Raw genomic sequence first — 24919 nt, 5'->3', positions numbered from 1 at the left:
TCATTACTTTTAATAATCTATCACCACGAGATAAAAAATCTGTTATTTTGGAAATTTCTTACACGGGCTGTATTTATCATATTAAAAAAAAAAAAAAAACATAATTTTGGATGTTGGGAATGTCATAGTAAGGTATATGAAATTTTATTTAATTTATTACAAGGGAGGGCAAATTTAATTTAATTTTTTAAACTTAACCGAAGCAATACATAACATAAAAATTCCATCATTTGACATTAAAAAGTTGCGGGTATCTAAATCCTGAAAAATTGGCAAGCCATGCCCATACCATGCCAATTTTGTCGGTCACTGTTGTCTATGTGATGCGTTCTCTTATAAATTTTATATGGATGAACATGGTAAATATATTTTTAATTATTATTATATAAAAATTAGTAAATATGATTACATTTATTTTTTTAAAATTTGTATAGGCATATAATTATTATGTTACTGCTAACAACAAGGTAATTTGAAAAATCGGTATTGTGAAGATGATGATATCAGAAAGCAAAACAAAATTTCGCTTTCTCCATCTTATGATACGATTTTATATTTTATTCTCTCTCCTCTCTTCGATTCTTTTAGATCTTACCCGACTTCAACGGGATGGACAGGTCGGTCGAACGCCGATTAGAATTTGTCGTATTTACCAGTAGTTATAGTTTAATATTGGTATCTTAGAACTGTACTCTATATTCATTGTAATTGTAATTCTACCTATGTGTTTATTAAAAGTGTCGTTTTATCATTTACTGGTTGTCATCCTTGAGTACGGCCGACACCTTATCCCGACCTCACCAACCCTCCCACTCGCTGACGGCATAGGCCATCCCCTGACAAGGAAGCCGATAAGTGGGGTCAAGCTCGCCGCTTAACCCCCTCGGTTCTCACAATTTATTTGGTATACTTTACAAATCAACAGATTTCGTTTGTGAAAGACATTTTGCACCCACATTTTATTATTAAAGATTAGAATGCTACTAACATAAGTATGTAGAAATTCCTGCAAATAAATGGAAGCTGAGGTAGAATTTAAAATTTAAAAACGGTAATTTGTTTATTGAAGCTGTTTCACATAATTTGGTGATGTTTTGTTTTAGCAGGAACCGTTTGATAACTCTGCAGAAATATTAAGCTATGATATTTGTATTATAATATCGTACTTTTTAACTTAATTTTCATTATTATTTTTTTATACTTTCTGCTGTTAATCTCGATACAAAAGAAAACTTTTTCTTTCAAAAATAGTTTGTTGTATTATCGATTGTTATCGTTACACAGTTATTGTTAAAATTATGAAAAATCTTTTCACACTATATTTCATAACAGAGAAAAATAATTAAAACTGTAAAGAAAACTATGAAACGAAACAAACAGAAGGTATTTTTTCGTTAAATTTACAATAGAAGATTGTTAATCTGGCACTTACACCATGATTGATGCCGAGTTTTCGCAATATTTTCTCAAAATTCGGGATATTTACATGCGATCCGCAAGTTGCAGACATTTTTCTTCATTTTGTACCAGCCGCTGTATCAATTTCTTTACACATGCACTTTAATTAGACTGATGATGATATAATGTATGACTATAATCTGTTAAGATTGACTGGAAACAAATTGTTAATAAGCACGTTATTCCTCAAGGGATCTTAAAGCTTCACTAATCCAAACAAATGTTGATTTGTGGAATACACTAATCCAGATGGTCTGATAATTACAGTATCTGCTATGGTAGATACCTGACAATTATCAGATAATTCCAGATTATCGGCTAGTTTTCTGAGTATGAAATTACCAGAAATTTCGGTTTATCAAGTGCCAGATTAACCAAATTCTGTTATACTTAATATGTAATATAATTACGACTATAACAATTGATATCATAGATTATTATTTTTTTAAATGTTTAATAAAAAGTATTTTAAAATATAATTCGATCTTTCTTACAGACAAAAAATTCTCAAAAACGTGGTTTTGTAAATTTTATCAAGAATTTTTTAAATCTGTCAAAAGAATCGAGAAAATACAAGGTTATCATAAAGTCACTCTTTAATCTATCTTAACATTACAAAAGATTCATTACATAATTATTCAAATTAATAAATTTAATATAAAAGCTATAATTTATTTTAGGGTAAGAAACAAAATAATGAATATCAAGAAGACTTTTGTATGAACCTAAGTGATTCAAATATTAAAACAGAATTAAATGAGAAGAATTTACAATTAAGAGAAAATCAGATATTATATTTTAATCCAACAAATAGTAATTTTGATAATGGCAGACATCATTCACAAGTTTCTTCAATAAATAGCACTGTCTCAAACGGTAATTTGGAGAATTTTACACGCGAATCTATCGACGAAAACCATTCAAAATTTTGTATTGAAGGCAATCAGACAGCATTAAAAAGCGATTCAAAAAATACATTGTATTCAATAAAACATGCTCTACCTAAAAGGAATTCATCTTCACTCACTTCTAGTTTAGAATTTTTGCAAAAGCAATCGTTTGAGAATAGATCAAAAATATATTTGGAAAAGACGAGAGAACAATCTTCAGATACATTGTCAGAATGCGTGTGTCAAGCGAAACAAAGTTCAACGAATATGGACGGAATATCAACAATAACAAATTCAGACAAACATATTGTAAAAAAAGATTTAAATAATATGACACGGCAAGAATTATTAGAAGATTTGATTACAGTTTTAATGAAAATATTAATCGAAGAAAAAGGAAATGAAAAAGTTCATAAAGTAAAACACGCAATTTCGAATGATGGAAAGGCAAACAATGAAAGTAATATTGATAGAAACGAATATATCTCAAACAGAAAGGATAAAAGATATTCACCCGTAGTTGATAATTTCGAAAATTTGCATACAATAAAAGAAAATAAGAAAATAAATAAAGCTAAAGAATATATAGAAGTTAATGAAAGCGAATGGAATAACTTAATTGTCGACGATTTCAATGACAGAAACATAAAAAGTAAACATTTGACACCTTTTTCGGATAACGCCAAGCATTTACACGAAGCACAAGTGATAAAAAATAAACAGAAACTAATTTATAACATTCCAGATGTAACAAATCAACATCATCAAAGAGATAAAAACGAAAAAATGGTGGCAAAAAAAGAAAAAAATATTTTTAGTTGTGGATATTCGGGTGAAGAAGCGTGGAATAATGAAGAGACTAAAGAAATGAATAATTTAACTTCTGATATGGGAGATATTTTAACGGTTACTCCCGAAAAAGTTCACTCGCTTACCAATGATTTAAATGATAAAATGAAGTCAGATCTGATTACTAATCATTCCGAATATATTGTGAATTCTCAATACCAATATCAATTATCCAAACATTTGGATGATAAAAACGTAAACTTTCCAGATTTTCGGGACGATAATAAAAAAGTAGCAAATAAAACTGAAAATTTAATGTTATCATCTCCAACAGATATCAGATTTATAGAGATTGGATCGGAAAAGATTACTTTATCGTCTGAAAACAAACCAAAGCTCGAGCAATTCGTTCCAATGAAAGAAAAATCAAAATGTTTGTACACGGCTGAAAATTTTCTCTTGCCGATAACAAAAGAAGAAATGCAACAGAACGTTTTCATGGAAGCGTCAGAGTATAATTGGCGCGATAAAAAATCAATCGAAAATGATAATAAAATATTAAATCCATCCTCGTTGCATCAAAAATCAAAAGGAAATACTCTAGAAGGATCCGGGTGGAATAATATAGAAGAAAAAGTTATCGAAAGATCACCTCCAACAATTTCAGATCCGCCGATAATCAGGTATCTTCCTACAAATTTACAGGGGAAAAAGTATGGAGATACAGAAAACAATGATCTACAACACATTAAAATCATTCCTACGATTCTACAAAACTCGAAGCTAAACTTCATACAGATTGAAATTTGTATACACTTTAATTCTAATAAAAGTGAAGCCGTAATACCAATCGCTGTTGTAACGCCATCTTACTTCGACCACATATCCGTCATATCAGAACATCAGTCATGGAAATCTATAGAAGTTTCAATGTCTGAATCGTTGAAACCTACCGCACTGTATAATAATGCAAAACATCGCTCTCTTTCAATGTGTTCACAAGATCTGTTTCAACATGTTTCAAAAATGGAACAAGTTATTAAAAGAGCCACTCTGCTTATAGCTGAACCTCGTGAAAAATTGAACAATAAGGATATAAATAAAAATATAAAACAGAAAAATCTTCATATAACAAAAGTTGCAAGCAGAAAAGGTATGAAAATTATAAAGTATTGCCATCAAAATAAAATTCAAGAAGAACCGTATTTTGTTTTATCGACACCAGCAAAACATGGAAAATATTCTTCGGTAGATCGTCGAAAGATTCAATCGCATAAAATTTCAGCACCAGAAAAAATGGGGAAGGGTCTTTATGGAGATATATTGGTGCAAAATCTTCCAAAAACAATGGAAAATAACAATGCATTACTAGATAATAAAGGAAATGAATATAAGCTTCAAGCTAGTGAAGTTTCAGTTATCGTTGAAACTCCATTGAAACACAAAGTGACAAAATCTTTAGAAGATTGTAGAAGAAATAAATCTTTCGGTGTTTTAAAGGCATCGATAAATGTTGATAGAAATAAAGATAAAGAAGGTAACAACTCGGAACGATCAATTGAAAATACTTCAAAAAATAATGCACTTGAAGAAAATGGAGCAGCTCCAAAGATGAATTTAAAAAAATATAAATAAACAATCTTTACATTTTTGTATTTAAACATGATACCAGTGAAAATTAAATTGATTTATCATGATTTGCGTCGATGTTTATTAATTAATAAAATATATAATTTACGTGGGCGTTGTAAAAAATAACTTTTCTCAAAATTCTTTTAGTTCCGTCTTTTGCTATAAGATTCCATCCATTTCAATAAGCATATTGTCTCGAAATTTTCATTAGAAACTATTCATGTGCAACGAAACAACAATTTTTTTTTTCTCGTTATCATTAATGTAACTATAGGAACCGTAACGTACAGTACATGCTGTTATCTAATCGAATAAAATTTTACACCATTACAGACAGCATCTTCACTGAATTTCTTTCTCCAGGCAATGCTCAGGTTAATTTTATATAAAACCAACGATTTTATTTCATACTAATAATAATTGCTCTCCACATATGCTTTAAATATATGGAGAAGGATAGAGACTAACCAGAACACAAGAACAACACATTCAAATGATTCATTATGATGTTTCCGCGCCAACATTCTAACGATGGTAACAATAATGATTAAGAAAAGAATGAATTCCATCAATTTTCTTCAACAAATGAATTTTCTCAAATTTGACCTTCAGAGTTTCTTTTTGGTTTTAGGACCAACTTTGAATCAAAAATGTTAAAAGAAAGAAAAAAAGTGGATGTGTATGTATGTGTGCGTGCGTGTGTTCTTGTGTCTATTTCGTTTAATATGTGTGTGTTTCTGTGTCTATTTCGTTTAATATCTGAAATAAGAAACGAAATTTGGCATGGTAACTTGTATGTAAGGGGTATTGATGCTATTAAATTTGTGTGGTTAAAGGTCGAGGGAGTGCGGAGATGGAGGAATCAGATTTAATGAAGATTTTACTCGTTATTAGCCTTTACAATTTATAATAAAACTCATTTCTACTCTCAAAATTATATTTTTATTATTATAAAATGGCAAAAAGCTTAAAGTTTACTTGCAAAATATTCTCGTAACAGTTGGCCCCACACGCAATTTTATTTATTAAAATTAATAATATAAAAGTTATTTTTCAATAAAATATCAAAACAGCGAGGAAAGTTATTTAACTCGTTGCTAGATTTTTTGTAATAGCCTTTCTACTGATAACATTTAGCAATTACAAATGCCAATCTTTTAATCCGAAATGTGCGTAATTTTAAGAAAATAGAAAATTGTATAGCTATGGAACTACACAACGACAGAAAATCCTTCGAAATTTTTTGCTACCTATTGACAATAGAAACTTGAACTAATACTGCCACGTCATATTCCCAGAAGAGCTTTAGAGAATTCTTAATAACAAGGTTTAACTTCGAAATGGCTAATTACTGTCCGACGGCCAATAACTGTATTATTGATAAAGAAAAAATGTCCTAAAAATTGATCGATAGTTAATCTTACCTGATTAATTGTCGATAATAATATGACAGACATTTAAAGTAAAAGGATTTTAAATGAAAAATTAATTTTACAAGTGTTATTGTATTTAAAACTTCAGAAATCGTGACGTAATGTTTACTATAAATTTATAAATAAACTTTAATTTATAACGTAGGTAAAAAATATATTTTATATGTCTTTTATTCAAATGATATCTCTATTGCAAAGCCTAATAATTTTTATCTTATAACATTAGGAACAGGCAATCAAATACAACAGGTAAATGGACACTGTGCATCACCGCACATCATTAATGAGACTGGATGAATATCATAAGGATAGCATGGAATAGGTTAAAATAGACTCCAAGATACCCAGATTTTATACTTATGGATATTTTTCTATTGGGTTTTCTGGTGTCAACGATGTAGCCGCATTTCAAACATAACATGTTTCTAATTCGGTTGTGCTACGTCGCGTTTTCTTTTCCGCCATGTTGTTTGAATGTTCCGGCGACAGTTCGGTGACATTATCAAAATGGCGGTCTGATTGGCTTGTGTCGAGCGCAGAAACAGAAGAGTTGAGCTGTGTTGAACTATGTTTTCGGTCTCTTTCGGTCGTAAATAAATCTACTTTTACTCTCACAAAGTGCACTTTTCTGCTCAGAAAACGTCTAGCCTGTCCATACCTTAAAGTGGCAGCAAAGACCGAAATTTGGAAGAAATGAACAGCCGAGGAATGAAATTTCATGTAAGTTATTCTAAAATTAAGTAAATTAAGTAATATTGTCTCCATGAAATATATAGTCGAATTGCAAGATATTTACTATGAGGTCAATTTTTTAAAATCTGACTTAACTTTAACTTTAATTAACTTTAATGGAATAATTTAATAACAAAATAGATGAATATTTCAAATTTCTTAACATTCTTTCAGACTTTGATAAATAATTAAATTGAATTTCGTTTAATTTTAGAAAAATGTTTGTGCTAAAACTGTATTTCAAATATGAATAAAATCCCATTGAACGTCCCTGTAACGTTTCGACAGACGTACTGCAGGTACGACGAATTTTTCGCCCAATGTCTATATAGGAAAAATTCATATTTTCTTCAATACATCTTACCAAAACAATATGTGAGATAAGCCTTGAATTGCATTCCAAATACAATTTGTATAACACCATAATCACAAGTCTCAACAAAGAAAATGTTCGTGTACAAATGGGAAATGCTGAGAAACAAGTTCCCGGTTTAGCGTTCTCGCACAACGTCTAATTTTCAAAAAAGAATTACTGACGTTAAGCAGAAGATGTCTGTATATATTTTTATCTTTATATAAATTTGTTTTTTTTCCATTATTATTATTATTGGGGGGGGGCGCTTCAGACCTTCGACCAAGATGGCGCAAATTGCGTTGGAGTATCTTTGGTGTGCCAAAAAATTAAATCAATTGTTAACTTGGTGGTTATTGTTGAACTGTTTATGGTTAGTAATTAGATTAAAATTAATAATGGCAGGAGTAGAACAAAATCCAGGGCCGTTAGCTCATTCACCGACAAAGAGAGGACGACCTCCATTGACACGAAGTACAAGTGCCGTTAAGGTGTCCAAGGATGCATGTGTAGATACAATGCTCCGTCGTCAACCAACTACATTTAAGGAGATGGAAAAGATGAGGAAAATAGCTGAAATAGAGAGGGAGAAGGATGAAGAAACAAGGTTAGAAAATTTTTCCGAATTGGTAGAGACAGAAGACAGTTCGTCATGTACTACTCTACAACAACTTTCAAAGTTGATACAAGACTCTCATAACTCTATCACAGCACGAATATTGGACCTTAAAGCCGAAATAAATTTAATTCACCAGGAAATAAGCGAATTTAAAGCTAAACTTGGTACGTTAGAGCATAATTTAAATCTATTGGAAACAAAAGTGCCAGACTTAGATAGAAAAATAGAAGCCCAACAATACTTGGTAAATACCATTTTAAATATAACTAACCAATGTAATCTAATGTTATTTGGATTAGCGATAACAGAAAATACAAACTTGAAAGAATGTCTTACACAATTATTCCGAGAGAATATTAAGGTAACAGAATTCAAAAAAGAGGAAATTCTGGACATTCACATAATAAAAAAAGAAGATCCATCAATATTGAAAGTTACACTGAACAAGGTCCAGAGAAAAAATCAAATACTTTCAAATTTTTATAAAAATAAAGAAGTATCCTTAGATGAGCCATTTAAAAATATACGTATGTCATCCGACCTGACACAGGAATCCAGAAACCGTAGAGCAAAAATCCTCCCATACTATAAAGAAGTCAAGAAAAAAGGTGAACAGATATTTCTTAGAAATGACTATCTAATATATAAGAATAAGCAAATAACGTATAGTTTTATAAATAATTGTTTAGTTGATACTAAAACTTTTTTAGAGTTAACTATCAATATTTAAGCTCCTCTAATAATAATGGTATTAAGATGTTGAGTAATCTAAATAGAGAATCTGACAAAGTTAATATAGAGGAATTTAAAGATTCGGATATTAGAATTTTATCTTGGAACGTTCAAGGACTTAGAAATAAGTTTTCCGCCTGCTATTTTGATAAAATCTTAACGAAGTATGATATTATAGGATTGGAGGAAACGTGGGTCAATAAACTAAATACAAATGAGGAAAATCTTCTCCAGGCCTTTGAATATTTACAAGTTCCAGCAGAAAAAAATCTAGGTGTAGGTCGACCAAAAGGAGGAATAATGTTAATAATGAAAAAATCTCTGGGTGAAATGATTTATAGTTTTTCAACAACTTACTTTATATTCTCATTAATTAAATTGGAGTCTCCTAAATTTAATAATCAATCAGATAATATTCTGGCAATAATAGTAAGTTATTTTCCACCTTATCAAACGCTACAAAATCTCTATCAAGAAATGGAAAAGGTTATAATGGATTGGATGCATTTTACCTCTTGTTGGATAATCATGGGTGATTTTAATGCAAGAATTGGTAATTATAATGATTCCTATTATAAGGGTAATAATCAAACAATTTATAACTTAAGAAATAGTCTTGACACTGGTAGTAATCCTAAAGGGAATCTATTATTAAATTTCGTTAAAAATTATGATTTATACATTCTTAATGGTCGTACAAAAGAAGACTATCCCGGTAGGCATACTTTTATGTCATCAAGAGGAGCATCGGTAATTGATTACATAATGTGCTCTGAAGCCATACTAGATTATTGTGAAGAATTTAAAGTATTAGACCACGACTTATCTGACCATTTCCCTGTACACTTGATTATTAGAGATGATTCAATCAAATCAAAATATGAAAAGGCAAGAATTAAAGAGAAAGAGCAGGTTGCGAGAGACAGATTCAAATTAAGAAAGTTTGAAACTGAAATAGGAGGAAGAATTAAGTTAATTGAAAAAATGGAGACTAAGGAACTATATGATAGTTTAATAAAAATATTTAATGAATATAAGATAGAACCAAATCATCATAAGAAAAGATATTTAGATAAAATAAAATCCAAATTTAAGCAAGACTGGTTTGATATGGAATGCTACAGAGCAAAGAGAAGAAAGGAAACTAAATTAGCAACTTTTCGTAGGTTTAGAACAAGAGATCAATTAATTGATTATATAAATACCAAGAAGAGCTATATAAATCTTATTAAAGCGAAGAAAAAGAAATACTTCAATTTAATCAATCAAAAACTATTGACTGACAAAAGCAACAAATTTTTTTGGCTGACTGTGAAAAAATACCGTTTGAGGAAAGGTAACGAAAAACAAGACCCTATTGGATTTGATAAATGGATCAAGTTTTTTGGAAAAAGACAATTAACTAATATTAATTTTTACCCAGATCAAGAACAGATAGGTTTGTACAGGGAGGAGAGGATAATAAATATACCAATTCTGGCCTCAGAAATAATAAAAACTATTAATAAACTAAAAGAAACCACGGCCACAGGTCCTGACTCAATTCCTAATTGTTTATTAAAAAGACTACCACCTGAAGCAATCGACTTAATAGCGCTTAGCTTTAATTACATGTATGAAAATAATAAATATCCAGATTCATGGCGTTCAGCATACTTTCGAATGATATATAAAAAAGGAGACTGCACAGACCCAAGCAATTATAGACCCATTGCAATACTATCAACTTTAAGGAAGGTTTTTACAGCTATTCTCGCAAAAAGATTTAAACAATGGCTAGAAGAAAAACAGTTGACGTCCGATACTCAATTTGCTTTCGCTAAAAATGGTGGTACAGAAATAGCCATTTTTATATTGATATCAATTATTCAAATTCAGTTATCTAGAAAAAGGCATAAAGTTTACGCTGCTTTTTTAGATCTGGAGAAGGCCTTTGACTCAGTTTCAATAGAATTAATAAGTGAAAAACTAGGAAAAAATGGAGCAGATATCTTATTCATAAATGCCATAAAATTTTTATTTGGTCATTATCATGTTACTATAAAATCTGGCAAAACTGTCTTCTCCCCCATAGATATTTTTGGGGGTCTGTTACAAGGTGACCCATTATCGCCATTTTTGTTTAACTTTTTCATATTTGATATAAATAAACAATTTGATAAAGCAGAGGATGGAATAAGAATTGGAAATTGTGTAATCCACTCAATACAATATGCAGATGATATTGTTTTACTTTCAAATACAAAAATTGGTCTACAGAGAAAAATTAATTTAATGCAGAAGTACTTTACACAACTTGGGCTGAAAATTAACCCAAGCAAAACATATATTCAAATTTTCAGGAGAGGAGGAAGACTGGCGAAACAAGACCATAATTTTTACCTTTTAAATGAGAAATTGAAGCTTACAGAGGAGACCTCTTACTTGGGGCTTAATATAACTTCAACTTTATCTTTCGAAGCCCACTTTAAAAATATGAGAAATAAAGCTAATAAACTAATTAATAACCTTATATATCTATTGGTCAAAATAAAAATTAATTCAATTCAAAAACAAATGCAACTTTTTTCGGCAATAGTGATGAACTCGATATGTTATGCTTTCCCAATATGGGGAATTGACTGGATTACTCGTTTTGAAATAATACAATTACAATATATAAGGAAAATATATGGGATAGATAGAACAGTCCCTGGATATGCCATACGACATGACACAAACCGACTACAATTGGAGCCCTATTTGGTATCAAGAATACAAAAATTTTATAAAAGAATGATTAACAGTGATCATCCTTGGATTAAGACCATATTAAATAATCTGAAAAGTCTAACAGAAACAAAGAAAAATTATGTCAACAATTGGTTTACTAAATATAGTCAAATGCTGGCTAAATATGGAATTTCTCCTATTTTATTTGGAAATACAGAAGAAGACTGGCAATTTGGTAACCGTACGTTAATAGAAAATGTGTTTAACAATTCTATTCATCAAGAAATACTTAAATTACAGAGTTCAAAATTCCATCCCTGGTATATGGAGAATTTAAACTTTCCTCCTTCAAATGAATACATCAATTTTCACCTACCGTTTATAATTAAAAAATTTTATATGCAGCTCCGACTAAACAGTTTTTATATATTAGTGGATCAGAATTATATAAGGATCAGCAGAGAAACATGTAAATTATGTCAGGAGCAAATTTCGATCTTCCATATAATATGTACATGTAGAGGTTGTACAGAGATTAGGCAAAAATACGGTATTTCTACTTTATCTGAGAGTAAATCAACTAGTAAATTTCATAAAAAGTTGTTTCAAATGAGCCCAACTATAATAACAAGATTATACAATTTTTTTACTAAATATGTTAAATTGTCCGGGAAGGCCAGTAACAAATCTGATAATGAGACTTAATCAAAAATATCTTTTTGTAATTCAAGATAAATACTGTTATTAATGTTAACTATCAAAGGTGTTAATTTATGTTCCCCCTTGTAACGGGAATATCCCATATTACGAAAATAAAAATTATTATTATATTATTTATATAAATTTGTTTAATACATACAAGATGGTAACAAAAGTCTCTCCCCAGCCAATTATTTCAAAAAATGTAGAACAATAGCAATTACTATAGACCTTCTGCCGGTCTTATTACTCCTAGAATGCGCTAAAGTGAAAAACGATTATGAGAATTCCTGCATTCTCCAGTCCTTTTATCGAAGAGAGCTGTTGTAATCGCAAATCCTAATGAAAATAAAGAAACGTTATCAATTACAAAAGTGTAGCACATGAAAAAATAAAAGCTATTATTTTTAGCGCATTCTTAACTATCAAGTGGCATCTCGAAACAGGCTAGCAAATATGACAGGTAAATGTACCCTACTTGTACAACACTCAAGGGGTAATTGTGCATCACTGTAGAACATAAATTCCATGTGAGAGTGGTTGTAGCTCAGATTAGTAGTGATATGGATATGTAAATGATCCGATTTAATAGCGAATATCAAATACCGATAAATAAAACACAAAAAAACTGTGCAGATGTTTCCGCATGCCATTTTCTCATATTCTAAATGAATGTTTTCCACAACAATGCGCGTTTGTACCTTTTCAACAACAACTTGCACGGCTGACAACGTGCCATTGATTACAGCAGCGCATGCACAAAAATAAGTTACTGCACATTACTCGCATTCAATGACTGTGTTTCATAAACATTCGACTTCGTTCATTTTATCCTTTCTGTCTTGTGGGCACTGAGAGAGTCTTTTCTTTATCAAGCCAGATCCATCCGTGATGAAGAGACCGGGTAATGAGGGACAGGACAAGACGAACACCATTGAAAAATTTCTGGGTTTTTCGACCCGTCCACATCTGTTCCCAGTTTAAGTGAGTAGCTAAGGCCTTTCAGAGCCTACCTCTCCGCAGGACCTTAACTGCCACCTCAACCGCTTGGCCGTCAGAATACCTTTGACACCAGAAAACCTCATAGAAAAACTCCATAAGTATAAAATCTGGGGATCTTGGACCAGTTTACTGGTCTATTCCAACCTATTCAATGCTATCTGTATGACTTTCATCCAATCCCATCAATGTTGTGCGGTGATGCACTACACGGTACATTTTTGGGGAGTATTTATTTTTCGGCAATTTTTGGATGTCAGATTCGCTTTTAAGTGGAAATAATTATTTAATATAAAAATAAATAAATGACATAATTTTCTGAGGGGAAATTAAATAAGTCTAAGAAACTAGAGCGAATATTTGACAGCCAGTTTCCTGTTTCCGCTTAATATTTTAAAACGTACTAAAAGATAACAGTATGTTTTTCTCGTGTGCTACAATTTCTTAATTGACATCGTTGCCCTATTTAATTCTAACAGCCCTTTGATAGAAGGGCTACAGTGGGCAGAAATTCTCACCATCGTTTAACACATGAACAACATACAAGGCGAAAGGTCGACATCGATTGCCTATTAGTTTTGAAATACCTCGTAATTGGGTGGAAAGAGACTTATCATCATCTTGTGTATATATATTTATTTATATTGTTAATTTTATAAATAGTTTATTATATTATCTATATTAATCTTTTATTAATTACATTTTCATTATTTTTTTTGCAAAGTAACATATCACTTAAGTTGATTTTATAAGCGTTTTTATGTTTACAAAGTATTTTAAAGTAGTCATCTAATAATACAAAAATGATTTATCTGATTTTATCCTGTTCTATTTTTAATTTTAACTCGTTAAATGGCTTATAATCGATTTTAAAATAATTTATAATAATGTTTATGGAAATAATCTTGATTTTATAATCTGATACGTGTTTTTTATGCTCAAAAATTATTATAATGAAAATTATTATGGAGTTATTTATACAATTTAACTCTGAAAATTATTGTAAAAAAAGATAAAGTATTACTGGAATTCTTTAATATTGACTAAGAGTAAATTCGAAACTAGTTTTGACAACTTTCCTCATAGGAAAAACATTTATAAGTTAAAAAATGATTTATTTTAACTTAAAAATCTTCTAATGTAAAGTTTTTTATTTATGAAATCATCGAAACCAGAAAGAATAACGTAAGAAATTTGTCCCGATAACAATTTAGGATACAGTTTTTCTTATTCTTGTTCATTGATACAGGAAAATTGAAGAAAAATGCAAGAAAACTATGTATAAAAATTAAAAATCTTTACATCTCTAGAGAAAATTAAGAAAGATTATAAAAATGAAGTTGACTCCATCATTCTTTTATGTTCCTGTAGCGAAAAACAAGCGTAAGAGATGAAAACTTTAACATATTTGTATGTGCATTTTAGGTATAAACATCCATTACTGTATTTATTTGACGAATTATTCTCTCGAATAATCAGTGGCGTAGCGAGGGGGATGCAAGGAGGTGTATCATGCACCGGGCGCCATTCACAGGGGAGCACCCAAATGGTCACTAAGACAAACTATATGTGTTTCTGGAGGGGAGAGGGAGCCGCCAATAAAGTGTCGGGCGCCAGTTACGTTCGCTACGCCACTGAGAATAATAGTTTAATTTATCAATAAAACAATATTTATCTCATCAATTTCAATAATATTTTGTTACAACAATGAATATTTAGTAACAGGGGCAACGCAGTAGTTAATAATTCTCATCTGAAATATTATGCAAAATATAATTAAAAATTTTATTATTAATGTGAAATTTTATTTATACGATTATATGTATTTTATGTTTAGATCAAATGCATAAAATCTCTAATCTTTCTTAAGCTAAAAATCATACAGTTCTTCTCTTTTAAAACTGTTAACATTAGATGTAATTTTAGAAAATATTGTCTTTTATTCTCGCTATAAGCGTACTTTTAAAATATATTATAACGATTCTATTGTAATTATGTCAAAATCTCTATTTTAGTACACAGTTTTAAATTTTTAATTACTCCAGGAAAAATATAAAAGGATCAATAAGGAAACTAATTCACGATACAGTAAATGAAATTTAAAAAACATATCCGAGAAGGCTAATTATAGCTTTAAAAAATATTACTTTGTAATTTTTTAAAGCTATAAATTTTAAATAATGCATTACTATAGTAAAGAAACATTGATTTTATCACTAGATTCTATTGTATAGTTGTAATTGGCATGAAAAAGAATGCTATTAGCATTATTATATAATATATTTTCATCTTTTCCGGTTTTATTTACGTGTAAAACATTTAAATAGTGACCAATTATCCATAAAATGTTTTGTCGTGATCACTCCTGTTGGCAAATAGTCTTTGTGTTGTGTTGTATCCCAACAAACCAAACCAATTACAAATAAAATATAAAGTAAATTTATAAACGTGTCAAAGAAACAAGTCGTCGGTAATTGTTTATATTTCTATGCTTAATAAATTTAAATGGTAAAAAACAATTTATTTTGACACTTGTTGTTATAAACATAACCAAACTTATCATTAGAATATACGTATAAAAGAAATGGGAACACTGAAAAAGAAATTTAAAATAGATTTTCATTAGGAACAAGTTTTTACGTCATAGTTATTTGAAATACGTTTCAAAACATATTTATATAACGAAAATACTTTCTAGACGAGTAATCTTGTAATGTTTAGATGAGTAAATACAACGTGAACGCTTTTAGAGTAATTCATTTATACAGGATAAGGACATATTTAAGGTAAATATTTTTTATGTAGGTTTTTATTTACACTTTTCCTTTATATTTCGAAGTAAAATTTCGATAGTCGCTCCGCTCTACCTTAGGGTAGACACTGACACGCAATTTTTTTGTCGACGATCGACATTATGCGCTCACTACTGCGATAGTCCAGTTACATATTTTAACTCAGTCTGATCGTGGATTTTGAAGAGGTAGTTTCTGTACGCGTGTAGGTACATTATTAAATAATAAGTCACTCCGATCTCTGTTAGTAAAAATATACTGTACGAATTCGCAAAACACGGTTTATTAAGAAACTAACGTACAATATAATTTAAAAAATATATATATATTTGAATATCACAAATTTGCTTATTGTTATCTCCTTTTGAAGACATTACAACACACTACTATGACATCAAAACACCTGAGTGGTCCAACTGTTTGGTTGGAAGTGACAGCGGAAGCGTTTAAACGCAGTTCACATCGTAATTGCGAATGGTTCGAGATACAAATCAAACTAAATAATCGATCGATTGGACTGTTACGTGTGAGTACATTTCTATAAGAGTCTGTAGATGTTATTCATAAAACTAAACAGTCGGTCGACTAAAAATTGCATGTCATCACCTAGCATTACTGTTACCAACGGGTATTTCGATTGAGGATTCCGAAAGGTAAATAAGTTCAGGTCCATTCAAAATGTACCTCTTCACTAGAGTTGATTATCGAAGAATAATTTTATTCAAATCACACGCATACACACAAAGAAACTTTTCTTTCTTTACAGACTTTTTCCAAACCAAATCGAATATAGAACGAACAATTATTTATTGTGATAATTGACATTGTCAACAAGGGGCTTCAATTTTTAATCATATTCTTAATTTATTCAATTTAAAATATGTTCTCCATCTCTAAATTTGTAGCGTCTTGTACAGCATACTTTTCCTGATAATAACAAAGTCATGCCGGTCGTCTATGTAACTCCATTCCGGGAGAAAAGTTTGAATTAAATTGACATCACTTCCAGTGTAGACGGGAAGTTTATATATGGGGTCCTTTTGCCCCAGGTCGATCCACTAAGGCTGGGGATCTTTAATATATTCAACTGTAAATTATTTTATTTTAATTTACTTTTTGTAAAAATTTTATTTATAAAATAAGAATTATTATTCCTTTATAGCTGAAACTTTGGCTAGGTCTAAATTTAGTATGTATTTACAGTATATACCTATTTCAAATATTTAATCCTTTGCATTTAAACTCATTAGTATAATCTCAAAAACGTTATAAGTATCTATTATTTACTGGTAGAATGACAAAAAAAAAAGTAGAGAATAACTCAAAGCTATCTAGCAGTTAATTATGAAAATGTCCGATCATTGTGTTATATTTCTTGAAATACAGTCTGCCGGGCGATGTAAAATATTCAGCCATGTCAAGAGAAATATTTGGCAATTCAAAGTGCAACCGAATCTGATATAGTGACATTCCAGGATTTGCAGAAGACATTTCCGTAAAGGAAGACCACTAATGCAATTTTGGCACTGCAGGCAACCATTTTATTTGTACCATTTTGTACAGAACACTCATGTTATAGCCGACAGAGACATAGTGATAAAAGGAATACTACTCAATGTAAAACCTGAAAGTGATAAACAGTGTTCAACCGATCCTCTGTGATTCTTCTCACATGCAATGTGATTCTGTCATTCAAGGCTGAAATTTGCAACGTGTTTTCAAATTTTAACTGTTAAAGTATAAAACTAGTGAATAGTTATAAAAACAGTATATGCTACAATTTAAAATACATATTTGAATTATCCTAATGAAATATAATACACATATTTAATACATTAATATTAATAAATATAAATTTTTAGGAAAATAATAAAAATAATTTTATTCTATTTACAGATTATGATCGTAACTATATTTATTTTATACGTATTCTTGTCAATTATAAATAAAGGTATGTATTTTTTAGATTAATAATTTCAATAAATATCATAATAAGATTGTTTATTAAAAACAATAGCCTAATCATTATTTAGTCTTAAATATTTTCTGAATTATCCTGATTCATAATGATTGCTTGTTTTTATTCACAAATGTAGGAACATTGTAAACAATATTCCTTCTTTATGTTGTATATGTTACCGCCAAACCCGATTTCAGGCCAAACTAGTTTGGCCTGAAATCGGGTTTGGCCGGTAACATATACACAATAAACTTTCACTGTGTACCGTATCTTTAATAACGTATGTAACTTAAACAATAATAGATTACGTGCAATGTATACATACATCATACATGCACATGGTCTATTACTGCAATATAGTATAAGCAGACACTTTGCATATACTATATATCTGAAAATAATGAATAATATGTAATAAAAATGGGCACGAAACCAAACAAAATACAAGAACAACAAAGCAGTCGACGCCGAGCGAAGGTGTTGAAGTGTTGTCAGAATGGGTGTTTTTCGCCAAAATGGAAACTTTTCTAGTCAACTGGAAAATATAAGGGAAGTAGTAGTAGTAATGGAAAATTTTACATTCTAAAAATATTTCCCATTACTAATATATATATATAATATAGCAAGTAAAGTAAAGGCACCGATTGTGGACCAGGGACCAATTGGGGATCAGAATAATTTATGTCATAATTTTTTTCAGATAGTAATATATCGAATAGGGACAAGTAACTTTGAACCCTTTAGAGCTCTTGTTCACATTATGGCTGGATTGCAGTTGAAAGTGAACACGTGGCGTGGAGTTTATTTTGATTTAGGCCTACTCAAAATTTGAAAAGAAAATTAAGGAGAGTGATATTCTCATTTGTGTCTGCTTCCCAATCACTGATATGAAGTTTCTTTAGTGGCAAGAAATGGCTGGGGTTTGGGTCTTTCCACAATTAAATTTCTTTGCCATTATTCTCGCAAATTTTCCTTTCATTTCGAAATTGTTTTAAAATTATACTAATAAGTATAATGCTTATAATTTATGTAGGTATATTAGTATAAGCTATAATTTATCAGAAAAAATAACGAACTTTATGTTCTGTCCCTTTGACTATAAGGAACGATTTTTCTCATCCATGTTTGCTCCTTGTAATGCTTAGTTTTAAGGACTAAACAAAACAGGCAAAAAATCTTAGTAGGAATTTAAAAAGAGAAAATTTCTTTATTAGTTCACACTCTCCCTATATATATATATATCTTGTTCAAATTTTCAATCGTTAATAAAATACTTTTTATTCATCCACTCAAGTTCAAATACATTTTTTAAAACTTGTAGTGGATGACACTTGATATTAATATAGTTTTTTCAAATATTAATTCATTAATTAAATTTAATTATTGGTTAATATTACCTGTGGTATCGAAGATGGCGACGAAGAAATTTTTTTTCCCTACGTTCGAGATGGCCGCGTTTCCGGTAATCTCGAATCAGATTATCGAGTGATAATCCGGAAGCAGATTAACAATGGATAATCTCGAAGTAGATTACCGAGTGATCTAAACGTTAGGGGGCGTACCCGTACTATCTGTCGCATTATGCCGTGCGCAAATTTTCCCGTCGCCATCTTCGATACCACGGGTAACATTAACCTAATTATTCATACTTTAAATGGAGTTTTAGCAGTTTGTAATGAAGATTGAAATCAACAGGCAGTAGCTCAATCGGTAAAATGCAAGGATTTCAGTATTTTTCACGTGAAGGTGAAGAATGCCAGTTCAATTCCTGCGAAAATCGATAAATTTTTGAAAATTTTTGCTTTAAGTAGACGTTTTAACCAAATGATTTTCGAGAGTGAGTTAGCAGTTGTGGCTTAGTCGCCTTAGTGGTTAGAATGAAGGATTTTTCTCAAAAAATAAAATTGAAGAAATTTTACGCTTTGGGTTCAATTCCGATTTCTCTTTCTATTTTGCCACTTAATATTGTGATTCTGTCATATGTATATACATATTTATATTAATTGTAATTATTTAATAAAAAGTAACTAAAATAAAATTTTTCTTTGTTGACCTAAGTAGGAATTGACTTTAAAAAATTTTTTTTTATATTACTTGTTCTTGTTTAGATGGGAAAATGTTAGTTACAGCAAGGAAGCCCTTGAAATGGCTGTAAATGCAGTTATAAATGTTGGTCATAGTATTAGGAAAGTATGAGCATATGGTGTACTCTTCAATACAATACGAAAAAGATTTAATAGTTTCGTAGATACAAACCCCACATCATATTTAAACACAAACTATTTACACTGTTCTTAGGCTATGGCTACTGAACTCGAGAAGATGAGGAGATGGAGAAGTTTATGTGCCCTATCTCGGATAGGGTCGGGCTTAATGAAAATTTACTCGTTATTAGCATTTACAATGTTTTAAAAACTTATGTTTTAAACTTATCTTAAAATTAAGCCCGTTTTGCCTTTTTAGGATTTACAGATGACCCCGCACATAATTTTTACTTTTCCGGCTCTACTATATATAAGACGGGGAAAATATGATAATTGGTCAAAAAATGACCTCTCAAGACTTAGTTTGTATGTGTGGGGGGCACGATTTTGTTGGCCCTCTTTAAAGGTTCACAAAAGTTCACAAAAGGCAGAAATTCCTGTGCTTTTTGTCAGGAATTTCTGAAATTTTGCAAGGAGATTTTTTTATTAGGGGCATTGAGGCTATTAAATTTTGGTGATTAAAGGTCGAGGGGTGAGGAGATAAAGGAGGTCCTGCGTAACTCCAGTAGGGTCATACTTAATGACGATTTTACTCGTTATTAGCATTTACAATTTTTTTTTTATAAAACTCATCTCTATCCTGAAAATTAAACTTTATGCCATTTGATAATAGTGATAAATATAAAATGTTTTTAAAATAAAATATGATAGCAGATGGCGCCATCAAAATTTTAAATGTCGCCGGGAAAGTTAAACAACTCGTTGCTGGATATTTTAGCATTGAGTTAGTGTCATAGTGTTTTTTTTTAAATCTCCTATTAAAAAACTATTATAATTTAACACAATTACTCCTTTTAAGCTTTTATTACTTACATTTTAAATCGAAGTATAATATTAAATTATCAGATTTCCCTGATGGTTCTCCTGTTCCAGTGCCGGAAAAGTTGTAAAAGTTCCTTCGCCAGATTTTTTAAATTAAGAACTAATTTATAAATAAAGAGACTTTTATTAAAGTAAATCAATTAAAAGTGTTTAATTGGTTATTCAACGTAAATAACTTTTGCAAAACTTTTCTACAAAAGTTTTAAATGTAACTTTTTTAGATTAAATGTTACTTACTGTGAATATGTTACACTCTAAGTAATATTTAACACGAGTTTATTAATTTATATATATATATATATAATTATTGATAATTAATTATTAAAATAAAAGACTGTTATAAAAAATTGGCAAACTGAAGATCGTTTTTAGCGTAAAAAACAAAAGTCAAATGATTTGTAAGCCAAGGGTGTCCGCAGAGAGGAACAAATGGGGCACTACCCCTCTTTGGGATTGAATAAAAATTCCACAAATTATAATCGTAAAAGTGAGTGAGATTTGTAACCTTAGACTTAAAACCATGAGATACCAACTCTATTCTATATTCTATTTGTACAAAAACTTAATTAAATAAATAAGATTTATTGAAGTAGGCTAATTATTTGCCCCTAGAAAATTTTCTACGGTTATCCATGTGTACGCTATGCATCATACCAACAGAAGAGGGATGGAAATCCGAAACTCACATTGGCAAAATGTATAAAATATACCATATTGAATAAAGTGAATATCTCAAGAGTCTGGGGTCTTAAATCGTCACTTCACTGTGAAATAAATTAGACATTAAAAATAAACGCGCGGTTTCAACAAAATGAAAGAAAATATGTACTGTACAGTTATAAACAGTCAAGTACCTAATTCTTAATATGGTATTATTATTATTCTTTTTTCCTATCGTTGGTCCTGCATGGAGTAAAGCAAGACCAATTTTTGTTTACATGCATTCTTACCTTTTACTCGACTAGCGCATCATTTTGTGAAATTCTGATTGTTTTCATATCTTCTGCGATTCAACAAAGCCATCGTTTCTTTCCACGAGGTCTGGTTTCCCCTGGATCATAACAAACGAACAAATAAATTTTAATAACATTTTTTTGTCAATGGTATCCCCTTGTAACCACCACTACGTATAGACAACGACTCTACAGAACCTCTGGTTTAATTTATGAGAAGGAAAAAAGCCGTGACTAGATCCTGAATGTTATTGAATTATTGTTTTAATAAGAATATTCTTCTTCAAAAATTTAACTGTAATTTTCAGATCATAATGAAATTTTTTAAGTTTTTAATTCAATTTTATCTGACGCTTACAGAAACAAACGCCGATATACCCTGTCCTCCATTTTTCGAGTACATTGTTTTTGCCAAGGCCAAAATTACTCCAGTTCCTCCGACTTATTTCCTCCTATACACAAGAAAAAATCCTTCTTACCCTAATTATTTGACAGATAAAAACAGTTTTTATACTTCACATTTTAATCCAGAATTAAAAACAATTATAATTGTACATGGATTTGCAGAAAATCCAATAAGCGAAGACGTTAATGTAAGTACATTTAAACGTATAAATCATCTACAAACTAAGTTATATTTTGCTTGTATGATACTTTTAATACAGACATAATATCTAAATATTATTTAGTTCTTGAAAACAGCTTTTCTACATTACGAAGAGTGCAATGTCATTTTAGTGGATTGGAAAATAGGAGCCTTATCTCCTACTTTTCCAAAAGCTATGAGAGTAACTCTTGTGGAAGGCAAATACATCGCCGAACAACTAGAGAGATGGAAAGTGAGCATTTTATTATTACTCTAATAAAATTTATATACATATATTTAATTTTTTAATTTTATATTTATTTCCACATAAAAGAAATTTATAAATCTCGATTTTAACAAATTCCACATCATTGGATTTAGTCTCAGTGGTCAATTAGTAGGTTTTATTGGAAAGTACATGAAAACGGGAAGAATAGGAAGAATTACAGGTAGTAATTTAATAACACAAAACAGTTAGATTTCAATTGCTTGTATTATATATACTGTCTACAGGTATAGATGTTATTGGCGCGTGTTTTTCAAGTTTTTCACCGAGATACAAACTTCATTATTCCGATGCGAAGTTCGTAGACGCCATTTCCACAACAAGTGCAAGTTAGTGGTATTATGCAGATATAAGGTATCAGATCTTTTATATTTTCATTAACTTTTACACACGGAAATATAAATATACAGATCAATTCATTACCGGAAAACCGACCGGACATTTGCATTTCATGATTGACGGAGGTCTAGTAGGAAGAGGATGTAAAGACAACATTGCAAATTTTGATTTGAGTACAGTTTTATTATTTTATTTATTTATTTACATAATTAGCTACAATTTTAATTTTTACAACTATTTGTGTTTTAAAATTTTTGTACTTTATGACAGATACAAGTTTTATAAAAGGTATATTTGTTGGATTATATTCGGCAATTCTCCGGTCATTTTTTTGTTCTCACATGCGAGGATTCTATCTGTTTGCATCCACTCTTTATCATCCGGAATTTCTTCCCGTGGCTTATAAATGCAAGGATTATGAAACTTTTAAGAAAGGAAAATGTAGCGAATGCGGGACAGACGGTAGGAATTGTGCGGCAATAGGGATTCACGCCGAAAAATACGCAGATAAAATAATAAACGGCACTGTAACGATGTATGCGGCGACAACATTTACCGACGGATATTTCTGTGAGTCAAAATTAATATTTAACATTTGATAGCCTGTTTAATTAATCATTTCAACTTGTGATTGATTTTCAGTATATCAGTATCACGTGGAAGTGACTTTCGGCTTTACTGCAGACACTACAATTGAAGTAGGAAAATTAGTGTTGATTATTAATTCCAAAATAATTAAAATCTTGGATAAAGAGTAAGTAAATTGCTTTAATTATCTATAATCGCTTCGTTTAATCATTTTATAAAATTCAAGTTTACTGTAAAATATAAATTCGCAGCTTATATATTCAATATGTGAAAAGTATATTTAAACCCGGAGCGACTTATACCTATTTAATGACAACTACTCACGATCTCGAGCCAATAACAAATCTTAAAGTATTTTGGTATAGCGCCCTACCTCGTAAAGATAATAAATTGTACATCCGGTGCGTGAAAATTGTTCCCATGAATAATCTACAAACGTAAGTTTCATTTTATATTATTATATATAAGTAATAATTTATAAACGGTGTTAATTATAAGTATTGGCATTATTTTAAATAATGGGCGTTTATTTCTATTTCAGAGATCGTTTTAAGTTAACCACATTCGGTACTACAAACGGAGAAGCTATTCTTCCTCATCACATTGTAAAATTACATTTAGGAAAAAGTTGCGGATTTTATTAAACACATTTCTGAATATTTATGTATTTTTTTTTCTAATTTCTGAGTCTTTGCGTTCTGTAGGCATTAAGCTGGTCGAATCTACGCTAGACCTCCAGAGCCCGTTGTGATTCCGATCAGGCCCATAAATGAATCGGGTTAATGTGAGCCTAGGTATACAAAATGGCGGCGCTTTCGGTCGCCATCTTGTTTGCACACTCAAATGTGCAAACAAGATGGCGACCATCGACAATAACCTAAACGCGCCTATATTTAAACTTTTTTAAAACTAAAATATTTTTAAAACGTAAATTTGCTACTTACTTTTTCCCCTGCTTTTGATTACTTTTCCTACTCTTGGACCAGAAACGAAAAATAAAAAAGTCGTCATACTGCCTATAAATTCAATCGATGCATGGACGAAGTGAATTACGAGATTCTATACATCAGTGGTTCGAACAAAATTTGCCTGTATTGTACATAAATTTTACTCCTCTTAAGAACTGCAGTCTTACGATTCACATCTCTCATCGCTTTTCATCTACGATAGGCAGCGTTTTCATACCACAGTGGTCTACCTGCGAGAAGCTATTCTTCCTCATCACATTGTAAAATTACATTTAGGAAAAAGTTGCGGATTTTATTAAACACATTTCTGAATA

At 30.4% G+C, this 24919-nt stretch overlaps 2 protein-coding genes and 1 long non-coding RNA gene across 3 annotated transcripts; all 3 read left to right on the top strand.

Moving 5' to 3' along the window:
• Window positions 1-139: 139 nt before the first annotated feature.
• LOC136988446 (uncharacterized) lies at window positions 140-755 on the top strand. The gene is made up of 3 exons (XR_010882764.1): window positions 140-359; window positions 435-467; window positions 589-755. It is a non-coding gene; the product is annotated as an uncharacterized lncRNA (long non-coding RNA).
• A 524-nt stretch (window positions 756-1279) lies between these two features.
• Window positions 1280-4867, top strand: LOC136988422 (repetitive organellar protein-like). The gene is made up of 3 exons (XM_067286266.1): window positions 1280-1383; window positions 1955-2035; window positions 2139-4867. The coding sequence occupies exons 1-3, from the start codon at window positions 1363-1365 to the stop codon at window positions 4770-4772; spliced, it is 2736 nt and encodes a 911-aa protein (XP_067142367.1). The 5' UTR covers window positions 1280-1362; the 3' UTR covers window positions 4773-4867.
• A 12799-nt stretch (window positions 4868-17666) lies between these two features.
• LOC136988448 (inactive pancreatic lipase-related protein 1-like) lies at window positions 17667-24309 on the top strand. Its single transcript, XM_067286292.1, has 10 exons — window positions 17667-17790; window positions 22199-22431; window positions 22528-22677; window positions 22759-22873; window positions 22938-23039; window positions 23121-23222; window positions 23320-23619; window positions 23692-23803; window positions 23889-24074; window positions 24179-24309. The coding sequence occupies exons 1-10, from the start codon at window positions 17739-17741 to the stop codon at window positions 24279-24281; spliced, it is 1455 nt and encodes a 484-aa protein (XP_067142393.1). The 5' UTR covers window positions 17667-17738; the 3' UTR covers window positions 24282-24309.
• The last annotated feature ends 610 nt before the right edge of the window (window positions 24310-24919 follow it).

The sequence above is a fragment of the Centruroides vittatus genome, unplaced genomic scaffold, assembly GCF_030686945.1.
Source record: "Centruroides vittatus isolate TY-2023 unplaced genomic scaffold, ASM3068694v2 scaffold_3315, whole genome shotgun sequence".
NCBI classification, from domain to species: Eukaryota; Metazoa; Arthropoda; class Arachnida; order Scorpiones; family Buthidae; genus Centruroides; species Centruroides vittatus.
This window is presented reverse-complemented; position numbering and strand designations above follow the sequence as displayed.

Coding starts and splice junctions, on each gene's coding strand:
- LOC136988422 (XM_067286266.1), top strand. CDS start 1,363: ATGAAACGAAACAAACAGAAG. Junction 1,384..1,954: donor TGAAACGAAACAAACAGAAG/GTATTTTTTCGT, acceptor TCTTTCTTACAG/ACAAAAAATTCTCAAAAACG. Junction 2,036..2,138: donor AAGAATCGAGAAAATACAAG/GTTATCATAAAG, acceptor AATTTATTTTAG/GGTAAGAAACAAAATAATGA.
- LOC136988448 (XM_067286292.1), top strand. CDS start 17,739: ATGATCGTAACTATATTTATTTTATACGTATTCTTGTCAATTATAAAT. Junction 23,223..23,319: donor CATTGCAAATTTTGATTTGA/GTACAGTTTTAT, acceptor ACTTTATGACAG/ATACAAGTTTTATAAAAGGT. Junction 24,075..24,178: donor CCCATGAATAATCTACAAAC/GTAAGTTTCATT, acceptor TTTCTATTTCAG/AGATCGTTTTAAGTTAACCA.